Below are 13,913 nucleotides of genomic sequence, written 5' to 3'. Positions count from 1 at the left end.
CAATAAACCACTCAGAAAATCGGAAGTGGCACTTTGGCTCAACTGGTAGAGTGCTAGCCTTGAGCCGAAGAGCTTAGGACAGCGCCCAGGCCCAGAGTTCAAGCTCCATCACCAACAAAAATTTAAAAATTAAAAAACAAATTGCTCAAGCCAGTGGTGAGTGGTACCTTTGCCTTGCCTCATGCTTTCGAGGCAGGTATTCTACTGGTTGAGTCCTTTTACTTTTTTTTTTTTTTTTCCAGTCCTGGGGCCTGAACTCTGGGCCTGGGTTCTGTCCTTCAGCTCTTCAGCTCAAGGCGAGCCTTGAGCCACAGTGCCACGAACCTAGGACCTCATACATGCAAGGCAAGCACTGTACCACTGAGCCACCTTCCTAGTCCTGCTTTTTTTTTAAGTTTTTAATTCATTTTTTTATTGTCAAGGTGATGTACAGAGGGGTTACAGTTACATAAGTAAGGTAATAAGAACATTTCTTGTCGAACCTGTTTTGCCTGCTGAGATCCTCCTATCTCTGTCTCCTGTGTTGCCAGAATTATAGGTGTGTGCTATCACAACCAGCTGCTCCTCAGTTATCTAACCATTCTTTATATTATATTGCCAAATGACAATCCCCAAGTATTCATCATTTTCTGACTGCTTCTTCTAATACAACAGAGAATGGCCAACTTCCAGGGAGGAGTCTTCATTTAGCTGTCTAGGAAGCAGGAGAGCCCATTTGGAGGCCAGGATATTGAAAAAAGAGGCCTCGGTATTGAGTAAAGAAGCGTTTTGAGCCTGGGGATAGGTCTACATGCAGGTAGAATGTTATGTCAACATATTCATTCACTGATGAATGGAAATCTTTGGGTGACTGAAATATTGAGATGAAAACCTTTCTTTTAAAAAAAAGGTGTTTTATTTAAATTTAATGGCAGAATGGTCAATATACAAATAAGTAGGAAAGAAGGATCTTCTGAAAAGGCCTCATTACATCCCCACCCCTTTTTCCTTCCCTTGCTGTCTCTTTCTTTGCTCACTGGGATAAAGTTAATCAATGAGACATGTCTTGCTAACAAAGTAGAAAACTAGAGGGTGGTGGGAACCATTAAATCTGATAACTAAAAAGAATGCAGAAAGCAACTAGAGTCTGGATGTCTTCAGATGTACTAAAATCAGCTTGCAGTCAGCCAACAAGAGATCTAGAGCTGCTGGCACAGGCACTGTGAACTATAGTGCAACTTGCCCTGTGAAAAAGCCCACAGCCCCACTCAGAAAGAAAGAGTGTTGGTGAGTAAGGGCTAGTATTTGCATCCTCACTGGTCTTCAGCTTCCTAACTCCTGTCTCTTCATTCCTTCCTCCCCCTATCCCCCACTCCCACCTCAGATCTGGGCATCACTTCCCACTCACAACCTCCACTAGGGCCTTCCTGCTTTCGGCCTTCCATGAGTTCAAGGGCTCTCTATCATCAGAGCTGTACCCAAAGCCTCTTGTCCATGGTCCTTTGGCCTCATGTTTCATGCTTGATGAGTTTCTCCTAATTGCCATGTTGGCTTTTACCATGTTTCTCACAACAATTTAATTCGTTGTCCTGAATGTCAGATTGCTCATTCGTCAAATGATAAGACAGATTAGTACCTCTTCCATTGAGTTATGCAGGGATTAAATGAGTTTCTTGGAAGAATACCTGGTATATAACAAAGGCTTTTAAATAGGTTAACAATTGATTGCTAATGCTCTGATTGCTTAGAGACTATGGTGAATTTTTTTAAACTATTGCATTAAGAACGACCATGAACTTAGCATTTTAAAACATCACTCATTTATCATTTCACTCATTTATCATTCTGTGGGTCAGTAATTTGGACATGGGTTTTTTGCTGATAGTCTCACAGGGATGAAATAAGGTGTTTGTGGGAGCTGAGATCCTAAACATCTTTGAAACCTTTTCTAAGCTCCAACCACAGCTAGCAGAATTCAGATCTTTGCAGCTCTAGAACTCCCAAGTGGTGGGAACTCTGACTTTACCTTTGGTTATAAAGGTCCCTTTATAAGCTCACACCCAATCCAATCATCTTTCTTTTTATTAAATCAGAGCCAACTGACTAGTGATATAACCATTAGAGGGTGACCTATCATATTGTCCTTAAAGAGAGGAGATTGCCTTAGGGTATGTACATGGGGATGGGGTGAGAGCAGATTCTTACCTGCACACTGGGTACATTGATTGTCTTTTTTGTCTCCTCTGTTGAACTGCATTGGGTGAGTCCACGATTCAGTAACTCCTGCCAGCATTTAAGATTTCCTCAGTGGCTTTTTTTTTTAAAGCATCCAGAGGGGATTCTTATTAATGTGATTCTTGGAGCCCACATTCCCTGAGCTGTCATTTCTACTACCTGATAGACTCAATCAATAGCTTTGGAAATCTTTTAGAGGAGTAGGAGTATGGTTCAAGTGGTAGAGCATCTGTCTAGCAATCTGGAGGCCTTGAGTTCAAACTCTAGTACCTCTCGAAAAGCAAGAAAGGCACGGAGGGAGTCAGGGAAGGAAAGAAAGGAGGGAGAGAGGGATGGAGGGGGGGAGGGAGGGAGGATTGAAGGAAGGAAGGAAGATAATTAGGGACTTGTAATTGATAAACCTGTTGACTAATACCACAACATTCCAAAAGAATGACCTACAGTTTGCAATCTCTTTCAGAATAATTCATTTATTTCCATGACTCACAACACATAAAGACTAGGAAATAAGTTATGGACAAAGAGTTTGGCAGCAATGGAGAATACCTGATTTTTAAAACACTACTCCTTAAAAAGATACTAAGTTCTTTACAATGGCATTTTCTTTGCAGCTTTGTACAAATGTGTCAAGCTGAGGGGAGAAAGCGAACTTGGCAGTTTGTGGACTTGAAAGTTTGAAGTGTCAGTTTACTCGGTCATTTTCCAACAAAGTATAATTTTGTTATGGGACAAGCCATAATTCAGACTTGATTCAATAACCATTCCTACGGAAATTTGGACTATTGCAGGCAATAGTCAGGTTCATAAAAATATCCCTTTCTTTTTCATAAAAAATATTTCCTTTCTTTTCTCCAGGACAATATCATCTTATTCTTGAGAGGTTGCAAAGAACTCGGCCTTAAAGAATCTCAACTCTTCGACCCAAGCGACCTCCAGGATACCTCCAACAGAGGCCCAGTCAGGTGAGTAACACAATTATGTTTAAAGGAAAGCCCTTTATGGCTTCATTTACCATTTGGTAATGATGATGCTTACAAAATTAAAATGGGTTGGTAAAGATCAACTTTTTGTAAACATGCACATTAGCCTGCTCTGCGTGTATAGTTTTGATCATGATCTAATATGATTTTTTTTCAAATGCAATAATCATGAAAACAGAACTAGAATTTTGAAGAAGAGGAAAAAATGTTAAGTAATATGTAACAAGAGAGAAGTATGTGCAGAATCGGTGGGTCTCAGACAAAAACTTTTTATTGACTTCAAGCAGGCATTTGAACAGGTTCTTAGAAGACCACTGCTAGGTAAACAGATCTGAACTCTGTTCATTGTACAGGGAAGGCATTTGATAATGGTGAAATGTCTCTTGCATTTACATTTGTAACTGTTTCCTCATCTGTATCGATAATCAAACTCTTTGGAGAAGGATATTGGACCCTTGGCCATTATTGACTGTATCCACTCTGAGCCTTGTTTGAGGCCAAAATTTCTTGGAACAGAATATATTACTCTGTAGAGAAATAGCTCATGACCTGGGTAAAAAAGCAAACATGTCCTTATTACATGGTGAAGATAACCTGCCTGATGTTTAAAAGTTCCTCAGACCCTACTGATGTCATATAAAATGTTTTCCACCATAGTCAAACAATATTTAGCATGAATATGATTTCATATTAAAACTGAATTTCATGGACAGGGTCTGTGAGTTAGTATTCTTTGGAGTCATTTCATCATGGATAAACAGATAAGGGAGAAAAGCCAAAATTCAGTTATTCATTGTTCTATTTGCAGATCTTGATTTTAATAAAAATAATAATGATGAAGATAATGCAAATGGAAAACAATGAATGCAATAAACTTTGGTTTACATTTGATTTGTGATATAAAGGAGAGTCAGCTGTGGCTGATTATTTAAAATTACTTCTCAGTTTTCATCATGCTATTCCTTAATTTTCCTCATGGAAAAAATGTGAGTTCAGTGAAAAAAGTAACAGAATAAAGCGTTGGATATTTGACTAAATGAACCAGCATACCCCCTCATTTTGATCATCACATGCTCCATTTATTACTCTTGAATCCAGCCTCTATAAATCATTTGAGGAAGTTGTTTTAGGTTCTGCTTCATCTCATATTTGTAATTTCACCTGGGTGGCAAGTGACCAGAAACACTAGCAATAGTGCAAGGTTGTAGGTAGTAATTAGTCACATACACACCACACACACACACACACACACACACACACACACACACACACGAGGATGGTGGAAAGTTCACTTTGACTGTATCAGAAGTTTCATTTACATTTTTCGAAGCCATTTAAGCAGGAGAATTCTGATGCTGATTGGTTATAAAGTTCAAAACTCATATAACCTTTCTCATTTATCTGTAAAAATCTAGACTTCAGGAGATTAGTGTCTAGCCCCAAGTCTGCAGCCCTCAGATCTGTGATCCCAGCTAAGTATCTTTGCTTCAGTGGACTTGTGTTCTCATCTGTGAAATGGAACTAGACAGAATTTTCTTCCAGGAAGATTCTAAATCAAGCTTGTTTATTACAGACCTGGGCAAACAAAAAGAAAGAAGGAAAGAAAGAAAGAAAGAAAGAAAGAAAGAAAGAAAGAAAGAAAGAAAGAAAGAAAGAAAGAAAGAAAGAAAGAAAGAAAGAAAGAGAATGAGAGAGAAAGACAGAGAGAGAAAGGAAGGAGGAAAAAGGAAAGAAAGAAAGAGAAAGAAAGAAAAAAGAAAGAAAGAGAAAGAGAGAAAGAAAGAGAGAAAGAGAGAGAAATGAAAGAAAAGAAAGGAAGGGAGGGAGGGAGGGAAGGAGGGAGAGAGAGAAGGGAAGAAGGAAAGAAAGAAGAAAGGAAGGAAAGAAAGGAAGGAAGGAGGGAAGGAAGGGAGAGAGGGAGGGAGGGAGGGAAGGAGGGAGAGAGAGAAGGGAAGAAGGAAAGAAAGAAGAAAGGAAGGAAAGAAAGGAAGGAAGGAGGGAAGGAAGGGAGGAAGGGAAGGAAGGAAAAAAAAGAAAGAAAGAAAGAAGGAAGGAAGAAAGGAACAGTTATCCAGCCAGGTGCTGGTGGCTCATGTTTGTAATCCTAGCTACTTAGGAGGTTGAGATCTTAGGATCAAAATTCAAAGCTAGCCTGGTCAGAAAAATTGAGATTCTTCTCTCCAATTAACCAAAAGCAGCCTTGATGAAAAAGCTAAACAAGAGCATGAAGTTCTGAGTTCAAAACCCTGTACCAGCACAAAACTAACAACAACAAAAACAAAAACAGCAGTTCTAATATATAGAAAGAAACGTAAAAAAGGAAAAATCATATTAACAAACGGTGCAGTCCCTTCTGAGGGTGCCATCTTTTTCTTGTTCTTTTCACCTTTCATTGTGTTTTTCTGTCCGCTTTCCTGCCTTCTGCCTCCCATTGATACCTTGTCTTCCTGTCTAGCTCTCTTTTGTCATTTCTTCTCCATTCTTCCCTTTTAATTTCTTTCCCTTATGCACTTCCTTTTAATTTTTTAATTTTATTGTAACGATGCTGTACAGAGGGGTTACCTTTACATGAGTGAGGTACGTTTCTCATTGCCTGTCCATTACATCCCTCTAGAACTCTGGTACTTTGCATGCAGGAAATATTTTCTGAGCAACTCCTATGTGTCTGAAACTTTTTTCACTAGAGAACCGAATGAGCAAGATAGCCCTGATATGTGTGATTTTTTTTCACCCCGTTGCCAAGAACTTGAGAGACAAAATAAATAAAGAAAAATAATAGGAAAAAGTAAAGGCATTGAAATGCAAAGAGATTTAGAAGCTATTGAGCCATCCACAGGTGACATCTCAAAGTGGCCGCTGAAGGCTGAGGACTAAGACAGGAATGGGCAGCAAGAGCCAGCCACGGGAAGATCTGCCAACAATCAGAATAGAGCAAGCACTGGCTGAAGGCTTGGGAGAAGAAACAGCTTGATGTCTGAAAGTAGTTGTACAACTAAAGGGCCAGGTGCCAGCTTAGGGAGGGGGCGGGCCTTCCACGCAGTGAGGAGGCAATGTTCTTTATATGCAGAAAAGTTATTTCACTGGATTGTTTTATTCAGAAATGCATACGAATTTTAGATTAAAATTACAATAACGCCCTGTATGCTCCTACTAACTGTCAGGCATGATTCAGTCAATGAACTTGTAACTTAATGAGCTGTTAGTTGGTGAACATTTTTAAATTGTCAGTTCTTGCTTTTCTTAAAAAATTAACATTTATAGAGTTGTTATTTATGATTTGTGGCTAAAAACTAGCAAATATCTAAACAGATAAAGACATACTATTTTTCTATGAAAACTGGAAACATAAAAAGTCTGTTAATCAAATCTAAAGTGAATGGAGGCTTCTGTCAGTCTAATCCCCTGATGATGGATTGATCTCCACAGTATACTACATTGTTTTCTACTGACACCTTCAAAGCTTCCTGCCCTCTTTTTTTCTTTTTTCTTTTTCTTTGTCAGTCATGGGGCTTGAACTCTAGGTCTGGGCGCTGCCCCTCAGCTCTTCAGCTCAAGGTGAGCGCTCTACCACTTGAGCCTCAGCACCACTTCTGGTGTTCTGGTGGTTAATTGGAGATAAGAGTCTCACAGACTTTCCTGCCCAGGCTGGCTCTGAACCACGATCCTCAGATCTCAGCCTCCTGAGTAGCTAGGATGACAGGTGTGAGCCATCGATGCCCGGCCGTTTTAGGTTCTTTTTCAGATAGGATCTTGCATTTTCTGCCTCAACCAGCTTTAGACCTGTGCTACCCTCCTACCTATGCTTCCTGCACAGTGAGATTACAGGCATGTACCACCATGCTCAGCTAGTCCTTCAACACTCAATTGACTTAAAATGACTCACCTATTCATTAATATGTACCTTGGGTTAGAATATGCCACAATAAAGTGACCCAGAGCTAAATACTTCCAGAAGTTCTGGACTGGTTTATAATACTAGAATTTCTACATACCTCCCCTGCTCTGTGTGGAGAATCGAAATCCAGCATTTGCTTGGCCTAGTTTTTATTTGTTGACCAGTTAGTAAAACTTTGATATAAATGTTGGAGAAAATTTAATATCTCACTGGATGAATGTTTACAAACTACTATCAAGTAGCTTTGGTTGTGTACGGTTTTAGAATAAACATTTATGTATATTTGAGTACACATGTGGACATAACATGAATATTTTCATGTTTATGACCAATTTCCAACTCTAATGTATATTAGAACACCAAAGAACAAATATTTGGATAGTACAGTTTCTTGGAACACATATTTTCAGACCTGTTTAATTACATGAGGTTTCAGACCTTTATTAGAAGTGCTTACATAACCAGGTGCAAGTGGCTCACACCTGTAACCCTAGCTGGAGGTTGAGAGCCAGAGGATCACAGCTTGAAGCTAGCCTTGGCAGAAAAGCCCAAAAGAATCCATCTCCAAAATAACCAGAAAAAATGCTAGGCTAAAGATGTGGCTCCAAGTGGTAGAGCATCAGCTAAGCAAGCTGAGGAAGCTGATGGCCCTGAATTCAAGCATCATTACTGAACAACAACAGCAAAATAATTATACAGGAAGATTTTAGAAATGCAGTAGACTTTATTCAAGGTAGAATCTTCAACAGTTCAGACCTGTCTATCCCCTTCCCTATACCTCCTGTACAGCTGGGACTAAAGGCACATACTGCCATACCCACCTACTTCCTTCTACTCTCAATTGACTTAAAATAGTGGATCCTATTTATTAATATGTACTTCAGGTTGAAACATGGTCTATATTTGAACTTTCAACACGCTTTGAGAGTTGAAATATAAATAGTCCCAATTTTAAACCAGTTTTTTTATTTTCCAGATGTTACAAAATATCTTCTTACAATATAGTGCAGTCTCACTTGATCTTCTACACTGTGTTTGCCCATTATAGGTCTTAAAAAATGAAATCTGTTTTTTTTTTCTGATTTTGTTATTTGTGTTCACTGTAAGTGTTAGAGTTGATTAAACAATAGACCTCAATAAAAAAATAATGTTATTGCTATCCTGATAACGTTTTCTTTTCCCTTTTTTGACCTAGGAGCCTTGATTATAGTAGGAAGCTGAAAAATGTGAGTAGTTGAACTTCTCTTTCTACACTTGTATTCTTCTGACTCTGATAGATGAAGTATAAATTAGAGCTCATTTCAGCATCTCTCACATGCTTTGTTGGAAAGCATCCTTCTTTTTAAAGGGGAATGTGTATCTCTGCTATAATAATGAACAACTGTTATTGCACTAAAATCTGTAGATTGGAGGGAGAGTTGTGAGTTAAGTCTCTGTGTAGAAATGCATGCAGGCTTGTGTTCCGTTTGTGATCCCTGTTCTTGAAGCACACAGTGATCAATGTCAATACTAAACCTTTATCTCTTAGCTTAGATGGAGTGATGAAATTGATCAGTTGAGTAATTTATTATAGAAGATATGAACATTGTTGCCTACCATGTATTTTTGAATTTTGCATTCCTATTAATTTTTGAGTTACTAGTACCTCTCTGCACCAGGTTTTTGTAGTTAAATCTTATTTTCAAAAGATAAGTACATTAGTGCTTCTTTATTTTGAATTTAAATTGAGGCACATGAGAAAATATCTTCCTTCAGAAAATAGAAAATTTGGCTGTAATCTCTATTTTATTTTTTGGGAACTTCCCAGTTGCTCTTGTATTTGTTAACATTCTCATTCTTACCTTCTTTTTCTTCCTCTATTCAACTAGGGATATGTGCCATTTTCACCATATTCTTTTATGTATTGCTTCGTTTACTTCTTTACTGGGTCTGGGGCTTGAACTCTGGGCCTGGACATTGTTGCTGAACTCTGTGCTCAAGGCTAGTGCTTTACCACTTGAGCCACAGCTCCATTTCTGACTTTTTGGTGGCTAACTGGAAATAAGAATCTCACAGACTTTCCTGCCTGGGCTGGCTTTGAACTGTGGTCCTCAGAATTCAGCCCCTTGAGTAGCTAGGATTACAGGTATGAACCCACTGGTGCCTTGCATTTTAAGCAGGAAATTTAAGCAGGAAACCCATAATCTAAAACACAGCACAGGGGATCTACCATCCTCCTCTGATGGCTTTCGGGATAGCCTCATACTCAACACACACTACTTATTTTATGGTCCTAGTTAATGTCCTGACATTTGGGATTGTCTCTTCTCTAGGAATTTATTTGTAGGCAATCAGTTAAGAAAAGGCCTTCTGGACATTTGGAAGGATTCATGATGTAAAAATTTCCCACAGAGGTAGGAAATGGAATCATATCCTAGCACGAATGCTCATAACCATATTTTGGGCCAGTGGCCAGCTGGAACCATGTATCTATCACACCTTATCCAAAGCATTTTCCGACCTACCAAGTAGAAGAAGACACAATAAGAACTTTCCAGCCTGGTTGATGCAGTAAGGCAGAGAGTAAAAAGAAAATAATCATCTGAGCTTTTTGCGTGGCTTGTAGGTCCCTACAATTCAGCTCTGTGGAGTTGATCTTTGGCCAACTCCTGGTATTTTTTTTATTGCGGAGTGAAAGTTAAGAGCATTTTAAAAAAAAAGAAAGAAAGAAAGTTAAGAGCATTTGCTTTTGTGGATGCTTTCTTGGAAAGACAGAACAAAATTAATTTAGGACTGTAGCTTCAGACTCTGAATATTCATAGATATTCTTAAACATCCAAGGTCGTTTAATTGGTGACTGCTGTGTCAAGCTTAAAAAAAAGTTCCCATCTCAGATGAATGGAAATCACATGTTAGTCGAAAAGGAGAGCACCACAGACCGCATTGTTCGTTGTGTGGCTTTCTTCTGACTTTAATGAGATATACTGTGTTGATCTGTACTAGGAAGCACTAATTAACCTTCATCATTCCTTTGGGATTTTTGCCATGTGGTCTTAGCAGAACCTATGTGCCCACAAGTAAAATTTGGAGGGCTTCAGAAGCACCTTTCTCAAAAGGCTTTGACAGGCTCTTTCATTTACTTGTCTGGGTAATGATTCCAAAGAGTTTCTGAAAAATGTTGCAGCTTAATCATGAAAAAAAATCTTGGAGGATTTATTTTTGCTTCCTGCTCTCTTAGAGACCACTTGGTCACAAGCTTGCTTTTTGTGAAACAAGTCTTACTTCACTGAATTATATGTATGTTGTGTTGACTGAGACCGCATTGGGTTCTTATTAAAATGGTTTTACATTTAATGGATACCTCATGCATGGTGGTTTTGCAAATCAGTTCTTGCCTTTCAGCTTTCCTGTTCCTGGATCATTATTGATTCCCAAGTTTAAGCATCTTTTTCTCCCTTCCCCCTTTCTCCCTTCCTTCCTTTTTTTTTCTTCATTTTTTAGTGGTGGAGGCTTTTTAAAGAATCTTTTTTTCTTGGCATTTGGGGGGGGGCAGGGAAGGATGGTTAATTGGAAATAAGAGTCTCAAGGAGTTTTCTGTCTGACTGGATTTGAACTGCAATCCTCAGAGCTCAGCCTCCTGAATAATTAGTATTACAGGCATGAGGCACAGGTGCCCCAGTTAAGCATTAATTTATTATTATTATTAATTTATTGTTATTATAGAGGTGGTGTACAGAGGGCTTGCTATAACATAAGTCAGGTAGTGAGTACATTTCCTTTTGAACAGTATCTTCTGTTCCCTCATTCTCTCCCAGTTCCTCCCTTCCTTCACCCACAAGTTGTATAGTTCACTTTCATCAGTGTTTAGTGAACTCTACCGCTGTACCTTTTCACCATTTTTCCCTCAAGTTCTGTACCCTCCCCCAACCCTTCCAAGATATACACTTGAATACATCATACCTAAGGTAAAGAAGACAGAATCATCAAAAACTTAAAAAGGAAAACAAAAAAAGAGTTCTCTTGTTTTCATATCTTTTAGTTAATTTCAGTGTGCATATTATTTTATATAAATATACTGAGGCATATAAGCATTGTGTCTTTGTGTTTCTCTCCTAAGAGCATCATCTTTTGTCTTGCTGTGTGTGAATATCCTGTATAATTTATCATATCCTGGTGTATTTTAGATCTAATTTCCACATATCAGAAAGAGCATGTGCTATGTGTCTCTCTGAGTTTAGCTTACCTCACTTAACATGATTTATTCTAGTTCCATCCATTTCCCTGCCAATGACATTATTTTATTCTTTCTAATGACGGTGTAAAATTCTATTGTGTATATGTACCACATTTTTTTGGATCCACTCATCTATTGTGGGGGCATCTGGGATGTTTCCATATCTTGGCTATTGTCAATAGTACAGCAATGAACATGGATGGGCCAGTGTTTTCTTATCAGCTCATGATACTCAGGGTAGATGCCCCAGAGTGGTGCATGGCTGGGTCATAGGGAAGGTCTATGTTTAGTTTTTTTGAGGAACCTCTAGACTGCCATCCCAAGTGGTTGTCCTAGTTTACATTCCCATGAAGAGTTTAAGTAACCCGCTTGAGGACAAATTCTCCTATTCTTGTGCCTTGTGTTGTTTTGCAGGTTTTAGTTACCATTTACTGGCTGGGAAAAGCCGCGAACATCTGTACTTCCTATAATGGAACCACACTCAACCTGAAGGAGTTTGAAGGATTGTTGGCTCAGATGCGAAAGGTAACTTGGCTCTTCTTTACCCCCAGGGGATTAGACAAGGTGGGAGAGCAACCCAGTTCCTGGTTTCGGGGTTGTGCTGACCAAAGATTCCATGTGCTCATGGAAATGACCATTTGTCTGTGGATGATGTATTTGCCTCGTGTGTCTCACATCTCCCGGAACTTTGATACCCTTTGGAGAATGGAAGATCTGAGCTAATGTGATCTGTCAGTATATAGCTCGGTATGCAAGGAGCTCGGGACTTGAATTAAACAATGCAGTATTATACAAACGAACGAACACTTGTCTCTGCACTTTCTGCCTAAAGGTCATCTTGCTTGCCAGTCAGGGCGTTGGTGTGGGTGAGGTGATGCCAGCCAAGTTCTTGTAATGGTACCCACCCTGGCACCCACTGTGCACAGGCTCTGAGAAACTGGAAGCATTCTGCATCTGGTGGACATTGTAGTTGGATGGTCTGAAAATCCAGACACATTGTGTGTGTGTGTGTGTGTGTGTGTGTGTGTGTGTGTGTGTGTGTGTGTGTGTGTGTGTGTGTGTGTGTGTGTGTGTGTGTGTGTGTGTGTGCGCGCGCGCGCGCGCGCGCGCGCGCACGCGCGCGCGTGCTGGTACTGAGACTTGAACTCAGGCCCTCCATTAGCCTTTTTCTTTAGGTCTGCTGTTCTACCACTTGAGCTACAGCTTCATTTCTGGCTCCGGCTCTTTGCTGGTGACTTGGAGATAAGAGTCCCACAAACTTTTCTCCCTCAGGGTTGGACTTGAACCTGGATCTGCATATGTCAGCTTCCTGAGTAGCTAGGATTACAGTAGCTAGGATTATTGATGCCCAGCTCCAGAACACATTTTTTAAAGCTTTGTTTATTGGAATTCTTTATGCTGTGTATACACACAGGTTGAAATAATTTTAAAATTAATTTTTCTTTCACAAAGGAGACTAGTCAGAATTTTTAATTTTCATTGTTCTAGTGGGGGGAAGGGATGTGTATAGTATCATTGACAGTGTATTTACTGCATCTGCAGCCCTTATTATAGAGTCCTACATATTGTAGAAGGTATTCACAGAGGATTGGTGCTGCTATATATCAAAAGGATCTCCACAGGCCTGGTGACAGTGGCCTGCCACTCAGTCGGTCAGGAAAGCCTTACAAAGGAGGGGGGCTTAAGTAAAAAACCAAGAGGATTTAACTACAGAACTCAGACTGAAAATGAGTCAAGAAGATCTCAGGGGATAGAACCAGAAATTCAAAAGAGTAGCTTCTCCCCCTATGTCTTTCTCTCTCTGTTCTTGAATTTATTCTCCCTTTCAAAAAAAGACACAAGTGCCTAATAGCTTCTGTAGGCCTGCCTGCTTCTAGCTCCTTCCTAGAGAGGCAAAAGAATGCATTACCCTGGCCCTAGGTATATGGCTCCAAGGAAGGGACTGTGCCCTTCCTGTACCAATCACTAGGACCAAGGGCAAAAGGGCCTCTGATTGTCCTGCCTTCCTCCTGTTTCAGAAGGTAGAAAGTATTGACAGAAGAAAGGACAGAGAGGGGAGGGGACATGACAGTTAACTAAATGTAAGACCTCTGCCAGTGTAGCCTCTCCCACCAACTTCTTTTCCTTTCACTGCTTTGTTTTTTCTCCATGCTATTTAACATCCGTCCATCATGATATTTATCATCCATTTATGATTGTCTGTTTATTTTTTATCTTTTCTACTAGAACAAGAAGCCCTGATAGACAGGTGTTTGTTGATTTTTGTGTAACACTGTGTCTCCTACATAAAGCATGCTCTGTTATTATTGCTGGAGTGTGGTAGTAGAGAATGGGCAATCAGATTGGGAAAGTAGTGTGTTCAGACACAATACAGTATGAAAAGTAGATGGTACACATCACAAAGCAAGCAGAAGATGATGAAGGGTACAGCAACAGTTTATGGAGTTTCTGTCCCCCGTAATGCTCATCTCTCACCACAGGCAATAGGAAGAAGACAGAGTGACAAATTCAGAAAATTCATGGGATCTAGTAGTGCCCACCCTTCTCATTAACCCACTTTTACTTGAGCACTGGCAATTGGTGCAGTGGGCTGATGTTCAATCTTTTCTCC

The 13,913-nt window shown here is 39.7% G+C and overlaps 1 protein-coding gene across 5 annotated transcripts in view; it reads left to right on the top strand.

Annotated features, from left to right (window-relative positions):
- Positions 1-13,913, top strand: part of Limch1 (LIM and calponin homology domains 1) — a 307,901-nt gene that overhangs the window by 208,852 nt on the left and 85,136 nt on the right. For all 5 annotated transcript variants that reach the window (XM_070012224.1, XM_070012221.1, XM_070012220.1 and 2 more), the window contains exons 4-6: positions 3,070-3,176; positions 8,285-8,315; positions 11,717-11,827. In XM_070012224.1, the coding sequence (XP_069868325.1) occupies positions 3,070-3,176; positions 8,285-8,315; positions 11,717-11,827 (249 nt within the window). The remainder of the gene's footprint in view (positions 1-3,069; positions 3,177-8,284; positions 8,316-11,716; positions 11,828-13,913) is intronic.

The sequence above is a fragment of the Dipodomys merriami genome, unplaced genomic scaffold (genome assembly GCF_024711535.1).
Source record: "Dipodomys merriami isolate MVZ:Mamm:240054 unplaced genomic scaffold, mDipMer1.0.p SCAF_9, whole genome shotgun sequence".
NCBI classification, from domain to species: domain Eukaryota; kingdom Metazoa; phylum Chordata; class Mammalia; order Rodentia; family Heteromyidae; genus Dipodomys; species Dipodomys merriami.
This window is presented reverse-complemented; position numbering and strand designations above follow the sequence as displayed.